At 42.0% G+C, this 17,303-nt stretch overlaps 1 protein-coding gene across 7 annotated transcripts in view; it reads right to left on the bottom strand.

Annotated features, from left to right (window-relative positions):
* ECT2L (epithelial cell transforming 2 like) overlaps nt 1-17,303 on the bottom strand; it is a 52,065-nt gene that overhangs the window by 2,645 nt on the left and 32,117 nt on the right. For 2 of the 7 annotated variants that reach the window (XM_048844385.2, XM_048844386.2), the window contains exons 16-21: nt 15,689-15,836; nt 11,654-11,727; nt 10,766-10,922; nt 9,745-9,810; nt 3,371-3,459; nt 1,188-1,360 (exon numbers count right to left, since the gene is read on the bottom strand). In XM_048844385.2, the coding sequence (XP_048700342.2) occupies nt 1,188-1,360; nt 3,371-3,459; nt 9,745-9,810; nt 10,766-10,922; nt 11,654-11,727; nt 15,689-15,836 (707 nt within the window). The other 5 variants (XR_012667679.1, XM_048844388.2, XM_048844389.2 and 2 more) reach the window with 5 other exon arrangements.

Below are 17,303 nucleotides of genomic sequence, written 5' to 3'. Positions count from 1 at the left end.
TTTTTAGGCTTTGTCATCCAAAACAGTGCAGTGAAAATGACACAAATTCACAATGTTTTGGTGTCAATCAGTTTGTATTTTTTGCAGAAAAAGTTAGCATTGGAAAAAACTTCACACAGCTATAGTCCTAATGGTGGGTCTGTCTCTGAAATCTAAAGCCTCTGGAGCCTCAAGGAGGGAAGGAGGGAGAGAAGGAAAACACAGCTGCAGGGTGCATTCTCCAAACCCTGTTACTCATACTCTTCTGCCTGCTAAATTACAGGAAGACTTTAGGCAAGCTTGTGTTCTGTTCTATATCTCCTTTGCGTTCAGGGTCCTATGAAAAGTCACCAGTCCCTACTGACTGCTGGCAAATACTAGTAATAGTAATTTGGAAGTTAAAGTAAGCAGCCTGGGAGTTAAGCTGATCTACTGCCTTGCACTGTGACAGTGGCAAAATGCAATATTGCTGTCTCCCATTGACATATGCTGGCTTTTGCTTCAGCTCTTGCCCTGCCATGGGTGGATGATGATGATAGCTTCTGGTGTAAGTGATGTTTAATTGTTTAAAACACTGTGTGCACAAGTGTTTTAATCTATATGGGATGTAGAGGGAGGGAAGAAACCATGCAAGGGTAGGTCTGCACTAGAGTTTTTAACTTATTTGCCAATTAACTGAAATTAGTCTGTTTGTACATGGTAGTTGGAACACTTCACAAATGCTTGTTCCAGGATACGCACACTTTTGGTTTACCCTGCACTCTGTGCTTGTGGCTCTTCCACACAAACATGTACAAACTTGTTAGTTAAGTCATTTGGCAATCAAGTGAAATTTAAAAAAAACAAAAAAAAAAACAAAAAAAACTCCAGTGTAGGCAGACCCTAAGCCAGAACTCTAATGATCAGAACTGCTCAACATGGGTCTGGGTAAGGGGTGATAATTACCTAAAGTGTAGTGTTAGCTGAACTTCTGTATGGTGATTTAGTCCATCTGCTTTTGGGAAACACTGTAAAGAACTGTAGCTTGGTACCTTACAGCCTTACACCTCACCCACATAAATACAAAGGGCCCATCCTCATACTTACATCAGTTCTTATTTAGGCCAAATTCAACTGCAATAAAACAAACTAACAGCAGATTATAGCCCACAGCATAGAACATTCTAAACTGACATTATTGATCACTGGAGGAACATTATAAAACATACATTTTGAATGTGGAATGTCTTCTACAACAAGCCTGTGAAGAGCTACTGATGCCAAGAACTGGTAAGTTGTTTTTGGGGTCCGTTCAAACGGAATATAAGAGATGCTACGGTTTGAAATAACAAGTGCATCATTGAAAAGAAAGAGGCTAAGATCGCTGATGTGTTCATAGAGCCTGTCAAAAGGGAAAAAAAATTACTTGCATGCTTAAAACTTTGAAATATGTGAAAATCTAAAGAGGCTTCTGAGAACTAGGGCTTGTCTACACTACCGCGCGGGGTCGATCTAAGATACGCAAATTCAGCTACATGAATAGTGTAACTGACGTTGACGTACTTAGATCTCCTTACCGCGGTGTCTTCACTGCGGTAAGTCGAAAGCTGACGCTCTCCCGTCAACTCCACTTGCGCTTCTCGATCTGGTGGACTGTACTAGATGCGATAAATCAACTCCCGCTGGATCGATCACTGCCCGTCAGTCCGGCGGGTATTGTAGACAAGCCCCTGGTGTAACTATGTCGGAGTTATTCAATACTGCTACAGTATATTATCAGTATGTTTTTCTTGTCTTTCTAAGTAGTGATAATTGTGAAGGGGCCAATAACACAGGGAAGATGATCTGACATTGGAAACAAAAGTGGGGATGATAGAATCTTTAAGTTCTGTATTATATTAATTTACATTGCAAGTAAAATACATGTAGGGCTACAATTACAACTTCGGGTTCTGGTGATATCGAACATTCACGCTTCATTCTCATAGCTGGTTATAAGAATCCCTTAAGCTGCAGCTAATAGAGTTGGGGAATACATAACTTTTTTGACAATCCACAGAGGCTTCAAATTTTCTACAGTATTGCTTGCTTCATTCAATTCTGGTTTTTAATTTAAGTTCCTAATGACTTTCAGGTGAACTGAGAATCCAATTAGAACTTCCAGCATTTGGGAAGTGGCTGTTCCTTTATACCAAGTTGTTTGGCTGCTCTGTCTTGTTAACCGTGAAGAGTTGGAATTTGAGTTGTCCTTTGCCCTGTTTTCAGTAGAATTGTGGCTTCAGTACAAGTAGCTTTCTCTTCTCATCAAGACTGAGTCCTTCTACCTTCTATTCTTGGCACTGCCAGCCTGTTGCAAGTGTTCAAAACTAGGTTTTGAAAAAGAGCTTCTCTCATATTTATGTGACAACAAACTTGGAAAATTTTAGATCTAATACTACCAGTCTCTTAATTTCAGTACACATTTTTGTGGCTCCTCAGTTCTGGAACTAAGCTATTTAAATTGCATTGTCCCCTCATCCAGGCCAGGTTTTGAACTTTCCTTTAAATGTCTTCTGTTTACATTCTACTCTTAAACATTGTAATTTAGAAGAATTACAAGCAGGAAAATTCTTCTGCAATTCATACATATACAGCTCCAGTCATGTTGCTGTATGATGAAGCAGAAGAAGATTGTTTGTAGGAGACAGGCTCTTACTAAAACACACATCTGAAATAGCAGCAAAAGATGCAGAAAATGACCAGACAAGTGAATTGTTTTTTGTAGACTTTTCTCAGTTTCACACCAGCATGAAAACCTCCTAAATATGGAGCTGATTATTTTTTCTAACTTTTACAGATGATAGAGAGCTGACAGGTTCTGGTTCCTCTGATGGAAATCAAAAATTGAAGCTGGAAACAGTCACATCTAAGTAGTGATATCATCACTCTGGTCAATTAATTTGTCTCCACAGTTGAGACAAAAAAAAGAACCTGTCGGAAGAGATGGGTGCTACCAGATAAAGAAATATGAAGGCAGTTTATTCTTTAGTTACTGTGGCCTTCAGCCATGTAGGCACACTACCTTGGCATGAACCTGATGATTATCCAACTTGAGTATTATCTAATATTTTAATTCAGTGCTGCCTTAGAGCTCATAAAAGGAAAACAAGAAGAATGCAATTTGCTACCCGCTTCCCGCAGGAAGTTGATGGAAGTGGAATATGACCACTTCATGCTAATGACTGATCTCTCCTCAGTGCTCCAGAGGAATATGTAACTCCTCTACTTAATTTCTTTCCACTCCAAAATTTCCTCAGGCACATTGGCAAGGACCTGGGACAGCTTCTTTCCAACTCCAAATTAGCAACCAGTCACCTGTGAGATCTAGTGTTTTATCACTCCCCCTTTGGTATTTTTTAATATATTTGTTTACCTGAATGAAACACAGATTTCCTCAGAACAGCAGCTAAACTGGGATACATCTTGTACTCTAATCAGATGCCTGTTGGCTTCTAATAAATTCTGTGGATTTAATATTACAGGATTAAAAAACATGGAAACCAAACTTTGGTTTTAGAGTTTATCCAGATATGCTAATTACAAGATTAAGTCACAACAGACTGACAATGAGAGAATATGGGGTTATTTTTTTTGTTTGTTTTTTATTAATCACGCCTCCTTTGTGGCCAGAATTTTGATCTGGGTACTGCCTCTAAAATAGATTAATACTGTCAGATATCTTTTGGTTATTTACCAGATACAGAAAAAAAAAATTCTGCAAATTGTGGCTTCTCCTGAAATGCATCTCAGCTGAATTAGACATTGACATGGCTGAGTGAGTCATCACTTGGCTTCCACTTTTTAGCACGTTTAATTAAGCAAATGTTATAGGTAGGACTGGCTAAAAATTTTCTGTCAACTATTTTTCAACAAATTTTGGGGGTTTTTTTTCATGTCTGCTTTCCACAGAAAATCTCAATTTTTCATCAAAAACCCCAAAAACTGAAATACTTTGAGCCCCAAACCAAAATAATTTGGATATCCTGCTGTGGTGCCTCGTGAGACTTGTACTTTGATTTCCTCATATCCCCGTTCTTTTGTATGGGCTGTCCTCCACTGCAGCCTACATCTCCCATGGAATACCTGTGGGACTCCCATGATGTTACCCTCTCCTTACACCCTGAGGGGAGACTATGGTGTATCATGGGAGATATAGTCCGGCCAAGGAACTTGGCCTATATAGGAAATTCTTACATGTAAATTTTCATTCTAGGATTCTCCATGTCAGTCACTTTACAGTAGGACATTCCCCATCTCCACATGAACTAGGGGCCAAGCACTTCTTTGGTCTGAGCCTGGGCTACCCCTTAGGAAGAATTCCCCAGGATGATAGCCACCAACGCTGAAAAATGCTAGCTATACTGAAGTGTAAAAGTGCTGTTCAGCTCAAACCACTTGCAGCAGAACTTCTATGAAATGTAGGTATATCCTGGAGGAAACCCCTCTTCTCTTTCAAAGTACTGAACAAATGAGCAATAGGCAGCGGGGAAAAAAACTAGACATATTGCTGTTCTCCAAACGGGGCATCTGGCTGTCTGGCGTGCAAGATCCTAGAATGAAAATGCACAAGACAGAATTGTCCCTGCCTCAGTCCCCTCTGTCTGTCTTCACAGTGGCATGCAGAAAGCAGCAAGTTATCCCTTGGGAGGAGGAAGGATTCAATTTACCTGTAGAGAAGTGAAAAGGAGCTTAAAGGTTGTTAGAACACCCCATTCAATAATACCAAGCACTGACTCAGCCTGGGTGTGAGGGGATTGACTCTGCAGTGCTTGATAAAGATGGAATATCTTGTAGGAGCTTAACAGACCTCCCTGTTTGATGTGTGACCTCACTGCCCACAAAATTGCAGCTCTTTTCAGAAAATGCATAGTAACTTGAGGAATTGTAGCTGAGGCTTATATGCCTCTGCCATATACACCTTTGTTCCTCTGTAGGTTCTGTTCACAACTTACGTATGTACTTCTACTTCTTTAGGATGTTTGGATTCAACCGGGAGGGCAACAATACCACTCCCTATTATCTGAGGAAGACAGTGGTGACATTGGGGATGGAGGCCTGCTTAGTTCACACAACTACCGTGTTTGATAGAACATGGAACTGAAGTTTCATTGAGAATATACCAGTCTCTGAAACCCTTTTGGAGAAGGTGGTGGTGAGCAGGCAAGAGCCTTTCAGTGAAAAGAGAGGCCTGACAACTGTGACTGAACAGTAGTTTTACTCAGACTTGTAGCACACAGATCAAGATCACAACAGGAATCTGCATGTTTTCAGAGGACTGATAAGAGTGGCCGTTCTCCTGAATCTTACGTAAAGATGAGGCGATGTTCTTCTGGGTTTCTGACAGTGCAATATGCTTCTAGTCTCTCTGACCTACGTTTCCAAAAAATGTTGGCTTAGCGCCCTGTGTGTGAGCCTTCTTGTAAAAACATTACTGTGCTATGCTTCAGCCAACTTTGCCCTGATGTCTTCTAACACCAACATCTACTCCTCAGTCACACACATACATCTTGTGATTTTTTTCTTCAGTATTCTAAGGTGATGATCACCCTCCTAGAATGAGTGATACTAGTTGCAGCCTCTGAGGTTTGCAGCTGATGGATTAGGCAGCACTGGATGTTGGGTCAGGATAGGTCCTCACTGCACTATGTTCTATGTTTTTGAAGTTTAAGAGTACGTTCCAGTTACATCTAAATCAGGTCTGAAAGCCAAGATCTGAGATTAATGAGGTGGTGATTACAATCAGTGTGGTCTGTACCTTTACAATTTTCTTTACCATCTGTACTCGGTGGTTGGAGGGGAGAGGGCGGAGGAATAAAGGCCTTTTAGCCCTTTTGGTGACCACAGACTCCAGTTCCTCATGTACCACCTCTTTTGCTTTTTCCAACTGGACTTGAGGAACCTATTTTCTTTCAAGAGGCTTTCAACCCAGTCTGTGATGCACATAGTGTGCATTCCCTTGATTTTAAGTGTCTTGATGAGCTGGTCAGCCAGGACTTTCCTTTTTTCGTGCAGAATCCTGAGGAATAGAGTGAGAGCTTCTTCCCAGGACATGAACAAGGCTGCTTCTCAAAGCAGCGCTGAAGGTTTTCTGCCTTCTTATCAGTTTTATATGCACACCATGTTTTTGAAGAATCATCTGCTGGAAGTGGACCATCAAGCTCACTCTTCCATGGCATGAGACAGGTTATATTACTCCATGTCTCTTCCTTGGGCCACACCTCCACAACTCATGTAGAAGTCCAGATATGTTTCCCCCTATATGAAGTCTGGTATCTGTGTATCTGGACCTGATATCAACTAGTTGTTAAATAATATTGAGAATGAGTTCACCAAGAGATCTAGTACTGATCTGGATCAAGATCTTCATATACTAATTTGCTTCCAGACAGCAATTGCAACAAAGAAAGAATTGTGCTGGGTATTCATGAGACCAATTAGCTCAGTAGTTGAGTCAGAAACTTTGTTGTCTCTGATTTTTCCAAGCACCTCTCCTATTTTCTCCTGTCTCTCTTCTGAAATAAAGATTGCCTTGGATGATAGCTTAAATGTTGGAGTTTTGTGATGGATGTAATTGGCCTTTCTACTTGTTCACACAGACCTGTTTAGCGATTGCTGCTGGGCCTTGTATAACCTGCTGATGTCGTTGGAGCAGGGTATACATGGAGAGAGATGATATGGCATTTGTGACTGCCTCTGGAGAAGTTACAAGTCCAAAAAGGAAGTACTCTGTATTTATCTCCTTATGGACTTGAGGTTTTAAGTAGACTGCATGCCATTGTTGCTCTTTGTACTACAAAGAATCTTGTACCCACACCAAAATGTTTCCGTGGCACTGGTTCTATCATTCCAATGTATATGGACTATTATGTACTTAATTTTCTGATGCCGCAAGGGATCTTGTTAAGGTTGGTTTATTTTAATTTACTATGGGGAAAGGATAAATTTGTGCCAGGGACAGTGAGTAATTTTTAATGCATAGCCTTCCCTGACTATCTTAAGCACCCATTTTCTGAGGTGGTCCATTCCCAGATGCAGGACTACTCTGAAGTGTACCTCTAGGGTGGTTGGGGTATATGCCCAGACTTGGGAAACGCCAAAAATTAGAAGCTCTTGGGGTTAGATTGTTTTGCAGAGAATCCCAGCCTTGGTCTTCCAAGTCTTAGGAAAGATAACAATGGTCTAATCTTGTAATTTCTACACTGGAACCTGGAGGAGCAGAGGTTTCAAAGAGAACACCTGCTGGTATAAGGTAGTATCATGGTTAAAGGCAGTTACTCCTCTGTCCCCTTCCTGGTGTCTCTGAATTCATTCCCTCAGGTGTCAGGCATTGTGCCTTTACCTACCCTGGAGTGGAATTCCACACTTCTCCGGTTCTTAGGCTGGCCCTGGGGCTACTATATCCTGTGTATCCATTGTTCTTACCCAGCAGGTTCAACTGGGTTCAGCACCTGCAGTTCTTTCCTTTGGTAGTACATGACCAGTAGTATATAGTGACCAAATTCCCCCAACCCCCTTAAAACCAACATATTGTTTGTTGTAAGGGTAGGAACAAGAGGATTTTAAAACTGTCTACAGGTATGTCTCTTAATTATAGGCTTTTTTTTTCTGATAGTAATCTGGGCAGGGCTAACTTCTTGAGACACCTCAGTCATGTTTCCCCCAAACTCCTCCCTCTCTTGAGTCTCATTGTAAACCTGACAGTTCTTTTGATCTTCTGGTTTCCAGGCTTTACCTGTCCTAGCATTGTCTCTTAACAACTATGAAGTGTTTGCTGAGACATGTCTTATCTTGAGTCGTCATTCTTCCCTTCCTGCTTTTTCCCTTACAGACACTATATTAAACTAAACAAATATATTCATACAACAAACACCCCACTAACCGGGTCAATATACTATATTTATAAATCATTACAGAGCAGCTCCAGTTCTCTCACAGGTACTTTGAAGACTGAGCCTAGACCTCCCCAAGGAGAGACTGCAGCCAATACTCTCAAGTCTGAGGCGGCTGTATCTGCGTTCAGTATGAGTGATTATCTTATTCTCTTGTCTGTGGGTTTGGCTGTCTGAGAAAAATCCCTCAGCTGGTATGACTATGCCTTTTACTAAGGAGGCCACAGCAGGCTGAACCTCGGACAAAGTAATGAAGACTTCTAGTCTGTAAATACAAGTAGGTCTTGATAAGGAATTCCCAATCCACCTTAATCACACCCTCATAAACCAAATGAGGAAGAATTACACCGCTTTCCCTCAGCTTTGCAAGGTTTTTTTGGTGGTGGTGGTGCTGCTTCATTTTCTAAAAACACCAAGACCTATGAAGTCAAAGCGCCCTTTGTACTCAATTCTGGGAAGCGTAATTGACTGAGATTTCTTGCTTAAAACCCCAGTTTTAGAGATTTCTTCTCCTCTTTAGAGGATTTAGAGGGGAGACTCTTTCATGAGAGGTTTTAAAAGTTTGTACTGTCCCTTTAAAAACTGATTGTGAGCATTGTCCTTCACCACTCCCTGGCCCAACCCCCTCAGAAAAGGGGGGAGGGGCCTTACTTCCCCGTACCCTTATAAGACCCCTTCCCAGTTTTCTCAGGGATTTGGGCCAGGGAGTGGTAAAGGAAAGTCTGCATGCCTCCCTGCAGAGAATAGTATCCACTTTGACCTCCTGTGGGGATCCCTGGAGGCTTGATGGAGAGAGGAGGTATGCCCATCTGCCAGGGCAGGGGATCTGAATCACTTCACCCATATTCCCTGCAGTTGGGTTTGGACTGAGTGGGGACCGACTGCGTAGAATGATGAGTAAGGCAGAGCCACTGGAGACAAATGACTCATTGATATCAGGTCACAGGAGCATGGCAACTAAGGCCTTATAGGTACAACAGCTTGTGGGAAGGGAGGATGCTTTGCAGCCATCTCAGCGTGGATCTTTGTATTTTGCCAGCTGAGAGCAGGAATTTATTCCTCCAACTTTGCCTTCCCTGGAACTCAGGAGATTCCACTGAACCTTTTCTGCTTGTTCTTCAAGCTTCTATGCCTGGGGAGAGGCAACGTTTGAAAAACCTACTCCTTAAGTCTATGTCACTGATTCTGGCCTGATCTCCATATAGGGAGCTTCCACTCATCCTGCTCAGCTGTCTTGGCCTGGACCTCACCCCCATGTCACCTGGGAGCTGGGTTTTGCTGCAACCTGCTGTCTGTCCCCCCTCTGAGTGTGGAGGAAAGGTGCTATTCTTGAAACCCTCCTTACAAGCCTCAATATCTTTAAGGTTTTTCTCCTCCACACACTGCAAAATTAAAGCCAATGAAGAAACAGACACTTAGGATTTTCTAAACAGTTTTTAGCTGTAAAACGGTACTCCAAAGGGAGTCTTGGAGCCTGCCTTGGGCACTGCTTGGAGAGACAGAATTCTGGGGAGTTCTTCCTGAGGAATGGTCCTAAGCCCAGCCTCAGAACCAAGGTCTGCCTTGGTTTCCAACTGGAGAGGGCCATAAAAAGCCTCAAAATCTCATATTTGCAAATAGATTATGCATGTGGAATTTATATATATATATATATATATAATATATATATATCAGATTAAATTAGAGCCCCATTGACTTAGAATTTTGCCATTGACTTCAATGGGGCCAGAATTTGAGTGCTAAAACAAGGCTAATAATGGAAGGACTACCTAAATTTGAACTCTGTGGGGTAGGTGCTGCTGTAAATCAGAGCTGAAATAAAATGCATTAGTGTTCGAAAGGAAAATGAAGTACTTACAGGACATCCCTGGATGATTCTTTGTGCATTTAGCATTTGCTCATCTTTGCTCATGTTTAGTTTTAGCTGGAAAATAAACTAAGATTAGACCACAAATAACTTCACAAAAGTTGGGAAAGGAGGAGATTGTGTTCTATGTAAGGGTCTTATCCAAATCTCATAGAAGTCAATGGAAAAACTCCCCCTGACTTCAATGGGTTTATAAGAGACCCTAATTTATTCGTGGGCAATTCTAGGTGGTACAGTGATATTTGAGTTAGACAGAAAATTGATTAAACTAAATTTACCTCAATGACTTTTGATCAAGAAAATAACTTATGTAAAATCTCCAAAGAAATTTAAACAAAGAGCTTGACAAAATCCTTCTGCTCTGAACTCCTGTTGGGTGTGTAGAGATTTTGGGGGGGGGGGGGCACTTGCTGATGGAATAAATCTACCAGCTGCTAGGTGTTTCCTCATGCCTGATGAACCAGCTTAGCTTCTATTTCTACAGAAAATAGAGGAGGAGGAGTAAGGCTGTTGATGTAGTTGTTAGTAAGGGCCATCCACCAGGGAAGAACAGCTGCAATGCATAACCCCTCATCCCTATCATGTTCCAGCAGCACCTAACCATCTGAGAAAATCCCTGTTATGTGGGTGGTGGTCAACTGGGGACTCTACCCAGTTTATACTCCCTTTACACTGCTGTGCAAACCTAGGAGAACCACTGGATATAATCAAGAACCACCACTGGACATAATTGGGACTTTAAAAATGTCTTGGCTTCTACAAAGTCCCTCAGAAAGGACTATAAAGAAACTTGGGTCATGAGGAGAGAACAGAGTTCAGGGGACTGCCCTATGTCTCCTCCTGGCTCTGGGACTGGAGAGGGAAGCAGCTCCTCCCAGCAAAGTACCTGAGATGGAAGGCAACTCATGGTCTAATTCTCGCCTAAATCTCCTGGCTCCGTGTGGATGCCTCATAAGACGAAGCAAAAATACCACACTGAAAGGAGAGAATACAGACAATTGGGGTGACAAACCTGATCTATGTATTCCTTGTATTGTTTCATCATCTTGATTGCGGCAGTCAAATCTTCACGGTCAGCGTGTTCTGAAGGAGTGTGCAGTCTCAGAGCATAAAGAAGATTAAGATACTCTTCAAACCTTTTAGAAGGGAATAGCAGCAACTCCTGTAGGCTATATTTTCACATAGATATAATCCATGTGTTAGCTAGGAACCTGAGTAATTCAGCGATACATGTATTGTAAGTTATACAGTGTGACTTCTAGTTGGGAGTGGTTTAGCATGACTCTTACTGATTCACACACTGGAAAGCCCTTTTTTGGCTGACCTGCTAAAGCTGATGCTTATGTACTGAGAGGGTCTTAGATCAAGTATCAGCATGAAGCAATGTGCCACACACACACGATGAGTCTATCTGCTAGTTTGAGAAGTCTGTTAATCAGTTAAGTTTTTTCAAGTGTCTGGCTCTCAACTGCAAGAAATAACACAGCAATTGCTAATGGTCCGCTATGACACGGATTCAAAACCAGAGTCCTTTTCATTAAAAATCTGACCAATCTGATCTGACAAACTTCTTCATAGTTTATGATCATGTCCTTATGCTTTGGTAGAGAGCCCATGTGGAAGGCAAGAGGAACGTGTAGAGCCTGGAAAATGTCATGAATACGGAATCCATTTAGTCCAAGAAGAATAACAACTGTACAAATATGCTATGGGCCAACTCATAATCTCCTATGACTTGTGTATGTATTTGCACTAAGACTTCATTCAAATACGACTTTGTTTACACTGCTTTTAAAATTGAGTTGGGAGGGAAGTGGGTTGGGATACTCACAGTGGACCTGATCCAAAGCCCAGATTCTGATTTTCTGTTATGTCACAGTGTAAATACCATAGACCTTACCTCATCATGTTCGTAACGACAGTTTTATCATGTCTTTTCAGGAAGGCACGGAATAAAGGAATGGTCTCTCTGCACTGTGAAAGGTAGAGGTTTGATCATCAATATAAACTTGATTATCGGAGATCAGCTTACTGGAGATTTTTTTCTTCATACTGTCATTAAAATTATTTTGTATAAAGATTTTTACATTCTCAGCTGTAACAGAATTTAGTCCAAATGTATCCTTTAAAGCGATGTGATCCATCAAGAAGAGTAAATCAAAACTTTTAACATACCTCTCCCCACAAAAGTTTTTTTGTTTTTGGTCTTTTGACCCTCCAGAACAGTAACTGCAACAGTGTTGAAATCCCTGTTCTCAGGCTGGGCGACCTTCTAAACCTTAGAGAGAAAGCGAGCACAAATCTGCCTCGCTTGGCAGGAAGAAGTGAGGATCATGAACTTGATGAGCATGGCTCTCCAGGCTGAAGTTCTCCAACTTGCAAGAATGGATTAAGCAAGGGAACAGTGAGGCACATACTCTGGCATCTATGCTCAAGCAAACTTTGTTCCCTGGGTTTTATCACCAAGCCTAGAGTTGGGGGTTCAAATGGTGAAGTAGTAGTAATTTTGAAGGATAATCTTTTTTACATTTAATGGCACATATTAAAATGAAAAGGGGGCATAAATGGCTGGTTGTTAGTTCTACCAACATTAAGCGTGTCTGTAAACTCTAGCACTCACTCTTGCTGGAATTATGTAACAACTCTAAATGCCTCCATTGAAGATTTAGAGCAGGGCTAAACAAGAAAACTGGTGGCTACCAAGGTTCTATCTCTGTGCATGTGCCATGTGCTTTGAAGGCATGCTGATATTTTTTAATTGGGAGACTGTGTGTGTGTGTAAAAACAATGGTCTTTCAATAAAGCAGACAAACATTTGTACGTACCCAACTTAGACACATAAGGATTAGCACACACATACAGCTATGTTTGCAAGCAAACCCCACCTTGTACGTGCATTAGGGTATATGTTCATACAAGTGACTGCTTCAGCATTTCTAAAATCTTCATCAGGAATGTATGTAAGGGAGCAGTATGACTGCTCAGAGCTCCGGTACGAAACTGCAGAAAAACCTGAGTGTCTCTGGATTAAGTTTAGAAGTGTGTGCAACAAGAGTGATGTAGTGGTGGGAGTCTGCTATAGACCACCGGACCAGGGGGATGAGGTAGATGAGGCTTTCTTCCGGCAGCTCATGGAAGCTACTGGATCGCATGCCCTGATTCTCATGGGTGACTTTAATTTTCCTGATATCTGCTGGGAGAGCAATACAGCGGTGCATAGACAATCCAGGAAGTTTTTGGAAAGCGTAGGGGACAATTTCCTGGCACAAGTGCTAGAGGAGCCAACTAGGGGGGGCGCTTTTCTTGACCTGCTGCTCACAAACCGGGTAGAATTAGTGGGGGAAGCAAAAGTGGATGGGAATCTGGGAGGCAGTGACCATGAGTTGGTTGAGTTCAGGATCCTGACACAGGGAAGAAAGGTAAGCAGCACGATACGGACCCTGGACTTCAGGAAAGCAGACTTCGACTCCCTCAGGGAACGGATGGCCAGGATCCCCTGGGGGACTAACTTGAAGGGGAAAGGAGTCCAGGAGAGCTGGCTGTATTTCAAGGAATCCCTGTTGAGGTTACAGGGACAAACCATCCCGATGAGTCGAAAGAATAGTAAATATGGCAGGCGACCAGCTTGGCTTAATGGTGAAATCTTAGCGGATCTTAAACATAAAAAAGAAGCTTACAAGAAGTGGAAAGTTGGACATATGACCAGGGAAGAGTATAAAAATATTGCTCGGGCATGTAGGAATGTTATCAGGAGGGCCAAATCGCACCTGGAGCTGCAGCTAGCCAGAGATGTCAAGAGTAACAAGAAGGGTTTCTTCAGGTATGTTGACAACAAGAAGAAAGCCAAGGAATGTGTGGGCCCCTTACTGAATGAGGGAGGCAAACTAGTGACAGAGGATGTGGAAAAAGCTAATGTACTCAATGCTTTTTTTGCCTCTGTTTTCACTAACAAGGTTAGCTCCCAGGCTGCTACGCTGGGCATCACAAAATGGGGAAGAGATGGACAGCCCTCTGTGGAGATAGAGGTGGTTAGGGACTATTTAGAAAAGCTGGACGTGCACAAGTCCATGGGGCCGGACGAGTTGCATCCGAGAGTGCTGAAGGAACTGGCGGCTGTGATTGCAGAGCCATTGGCCATTATCTTTGAAAACTCGTGGCGAACCGGGGAAGTCCCGGATGACTGGAAAAAGGCTAATGTAGTGCCAATCTTTAAAAAAGGGAAGAAGGAGGATCCTGGGAACTACAGGCCAGTCAGCCTCACTTCAGTCCCTGGAAAAATCATGGAGCAGGTCCTCAAAGAATCAATCCTGAAGCACTTGCATGAGAGGAAAGTGATCAGGAACAGCCAGCATGGATTCACCAAGGGAAGGTCATGCCTGACTAATCTAATCGCCTTCTATGATGAGATTACTGGTTCTGTGGATGAAGGGAAAGCAGTGGATGTATTGTTTCTTGACTTTAGCAAAGCTTTTGACACGGTCTCCCACAGTATTCTTGTCAGCAAGTTAAGGAAGTATGGGATGGATGAATGCACTACAAGGTGGGTAGAAAGCTGGCTAGATTGTCGGGCTCAACGGGTAGTGATCAATGGCTCCATGTCTAGTTGGCAGCCGGTATCAAGTGGAGTGCCCCAAGGGTCGGTCCTGGGGCCGGTTTTGTTCAATATCTTCATAAATGATCTGGAGGATGGTGTGGATTGCACTCTCAGCAAATTTGCGGATGATACTAAACTGGGAGGAGTGGTAGATACGCTGGAGGGGAGGGATAGGATACAGAAGGACCTAGACAAATTGGAGGATTGGGCCAAAAGAAATCTGATGAGGTTCAATAAGGATAAGTGCAGGGTCCTGCACTTAGGACGGAAGAACCCAATGCACAGCTACAGACTAGGGACCGAATGGCTAGGCAGCAGTTCTGCGGAAAAGGACCTAGGGGTGACAGTGGACGAGAAGCTGGATATGAGTCAGCAGCGTGCCCTTGTTGCCAAGAAGGCCAATGGCATTTTGGGATGTATAAGTAGGGGCATAGCGAGCAGATCGAGGGACGTGATCGTTCCCCTCTATTCAACATTGGTGAGGCCTCATCTGGAGTACTGTGTCCAGTTTTGGGCCCCACACTTCAAGAAGGATGTGGATAAATTGGAGAGAGTCCAGCGAAGGGCAACAAAAATGATTAGGGGTCTGGAACACATGAGTTATGAGGAGAGGCTGAGGGAGCTGGGATTGTTTAGCCTCCAGAAGAGAAGAATGAGGGGGGATTTGATAGCTGCTTTCAACTACCTGAAAGGGGGTTCCAAAGAGGATGGCTCTAGACTGTTCTCAATGGTATCAGATGACAGAACGAGGAGTAATGGTCTCAAGCTGCAGTGGGGGAGGTTTAGATTGGATATTAGGAAAAACTTTTTCACTAAGAGGGTGGTGAAACACTGGAATGCGTTACCTAGGGAGGTGGTAGAATCTCCTTCCTTAGAGGTTTTTAAGGTCAGGCTTGACAAAGCCCTGGCTGGGATGATTTAACTGGGAATTGGTCCTGCTTCGAGCAGGGGGTTGGACTAGATGACCTTCTGGGGTCCCTTCCAACCCTTATATTCTATGATTCTATGATTCTAATGTACATCCACTACAGGTGTTAAATGGCAGATTTATTAAGGCAAATTTAACCCTATAAAGACTTCAAAGAAGCAGAGGCTAATTGACTATCATCCCTTTGATTTTCATGCAACTTCTGTATTAGGATTGGTATTTTCCTGGGTTTTAGAATTTTGGCATAACAAGAATATCAATATTGGAATGGATTCCATAGAAAGAAACATAATTCATTAAAACAAATTCTTCTTCTACCAAATTAAGTGTGAATATTAGCTTGCATTTCCGACAAAATAAATGTGAGCATTAGACTGGTGTACGATGTATTTTCACAGTCATATAGTACTTACCATATCAATGGTTTTCAGAATGACACTGTAGTTGTTGAAGAAGTTTGTGTATGTTTGAAGCTGCCAGCCAAATTGAGTGAATATTTCACCCAAGCACTGGGATGGACTCCATTCTTGAAGTCTTTCTGTCAGCTCATTTAAAAACTGCCTGCATTTGAAATAAATAGAGAGAGGTGTTTGTCATTCCACAGTTTCCTGGCCAAATTACTGTTTGGATAACTACATTCTTCCTAGTGTTAAAAATAAATAAATCCTGCTCTAGTTTTAATTGGATAGAGTTTTCTCATTCTTGTCCTAGCGTGCTGTTTAGAGTTTATGTACGCTGTTAAACAATTGCCATGTTTTCATCCCAGAGCTGGCAGTTAAGTGATTTCTGTATATCTTATAAAGTGCTTTGGGATCTGTCTGGATGATAGTTATGATATAAATAGAAGTTCTTTATCATTTAAACCTTAAAAATGTGGGTAGCTTATAAAATCAGCCCTTTTTTACTGCCTTGAAAGATTTACAACGCTCCCCTCTTTTAGGCTATCCAAAGTTTTGCATAAGGAAATGCATATATTTTTTCACTGATAGGATATCTGTTTCTCAACTACTGATGCCCCAGTTCCAAGTAGCTACCATAGGACCAATGAATGTGAGACTGTTGTGTAATGTTGACCTGGTATCTATTTTTAATCATCTGAATTGCAACTAATTTTTTTTTAAACTGCAGGAATGGGAAATGTACACATAGAGCTTGCAAGGAAAATAAAAACATGATTATGTGGATTTTTCTTGGTAAGATTAATCGTATCTCAATTCATGGCATATATTATAAAATCATTGTTAAAATCTGTACCTCTTGCATCAGTCTGAACACTCTGAATCTAGATTAATGGAACTTTCTTTGGTACTTTTCCTTTGTTTGCTTAATGCCGACATCTTCTCAGATGTTTGACAGATGTGTTCCAATGGGAGGGTGGGGTATTTTAGTTTGTTTTTTACATTACCTCAGCTTTGAGCTCTTACAGATTTTATTTATCCAAAGTTTAAAATAACTTTTCATCTTTTAACTATGTCAGTAACCAGATCTCCAGCTTACGTTCTTGTGATGTCTTCCTTTTATTATGTAACCATGTTTTACTAAGCTCAGTTTTCCTTGCAGTCTGTTCCAAATCATGTTGCTTGTTTAATTCACTATTTATCCTAGTCTCTTCCTTTCTGTTTGTAGACTTGCAATAGTTGCCACTGAAACGGATTTTTTTAAACGTTACGAGAGTTGGGCATGAAGCAAAAACATGGAACTTATTCTGATCTGACCTTCATATTTCTATTGTGGGCAGAACCAAAACTACGGTAAAGAAAATTCTTGAACTTCAGGATTCAGAATCCAGATCCAAAGTGTGGGGTGTCCAACTCTGACCCACTAGAGAGAGGTTTGAGCTATGAACTTTGACTGAGAACTACAGTTCTGGAGTTTCGTTTGAGCCTCTCTCTAGCCCATGATTCTGCAATCAGATTTATGCAGAGAACTCCTGTGCCAGTGCAGAGCCTCGCTGACGTCAGTGGGGCTCTGGGCAGATGCAGGATATGCCCATTCACGCATGATTCCAGGATCAGAACTCTCATTATT

The sequence above is a fragment of the Caretta caretta genome, chromosome 3 (assembly GCF_965140235.1).
Source record: "Caretta caretta isolate rCarCar2 chromosome 3, rCarCar1.hap1, whole genome shotgun sequence".
In the NCBI taxonomy this organism is placed as follows: domain Eukaryota; kingdom Metazoa; phylum Chordata; order Testudines; family Cheloniidae; genus Caretta; species Caretta caretta.
The sequence above is the reverse complement of the archived record's forward strand: the minus strand, read 5'-3'. Positions and strand labels throughout refer to the sequence as shown.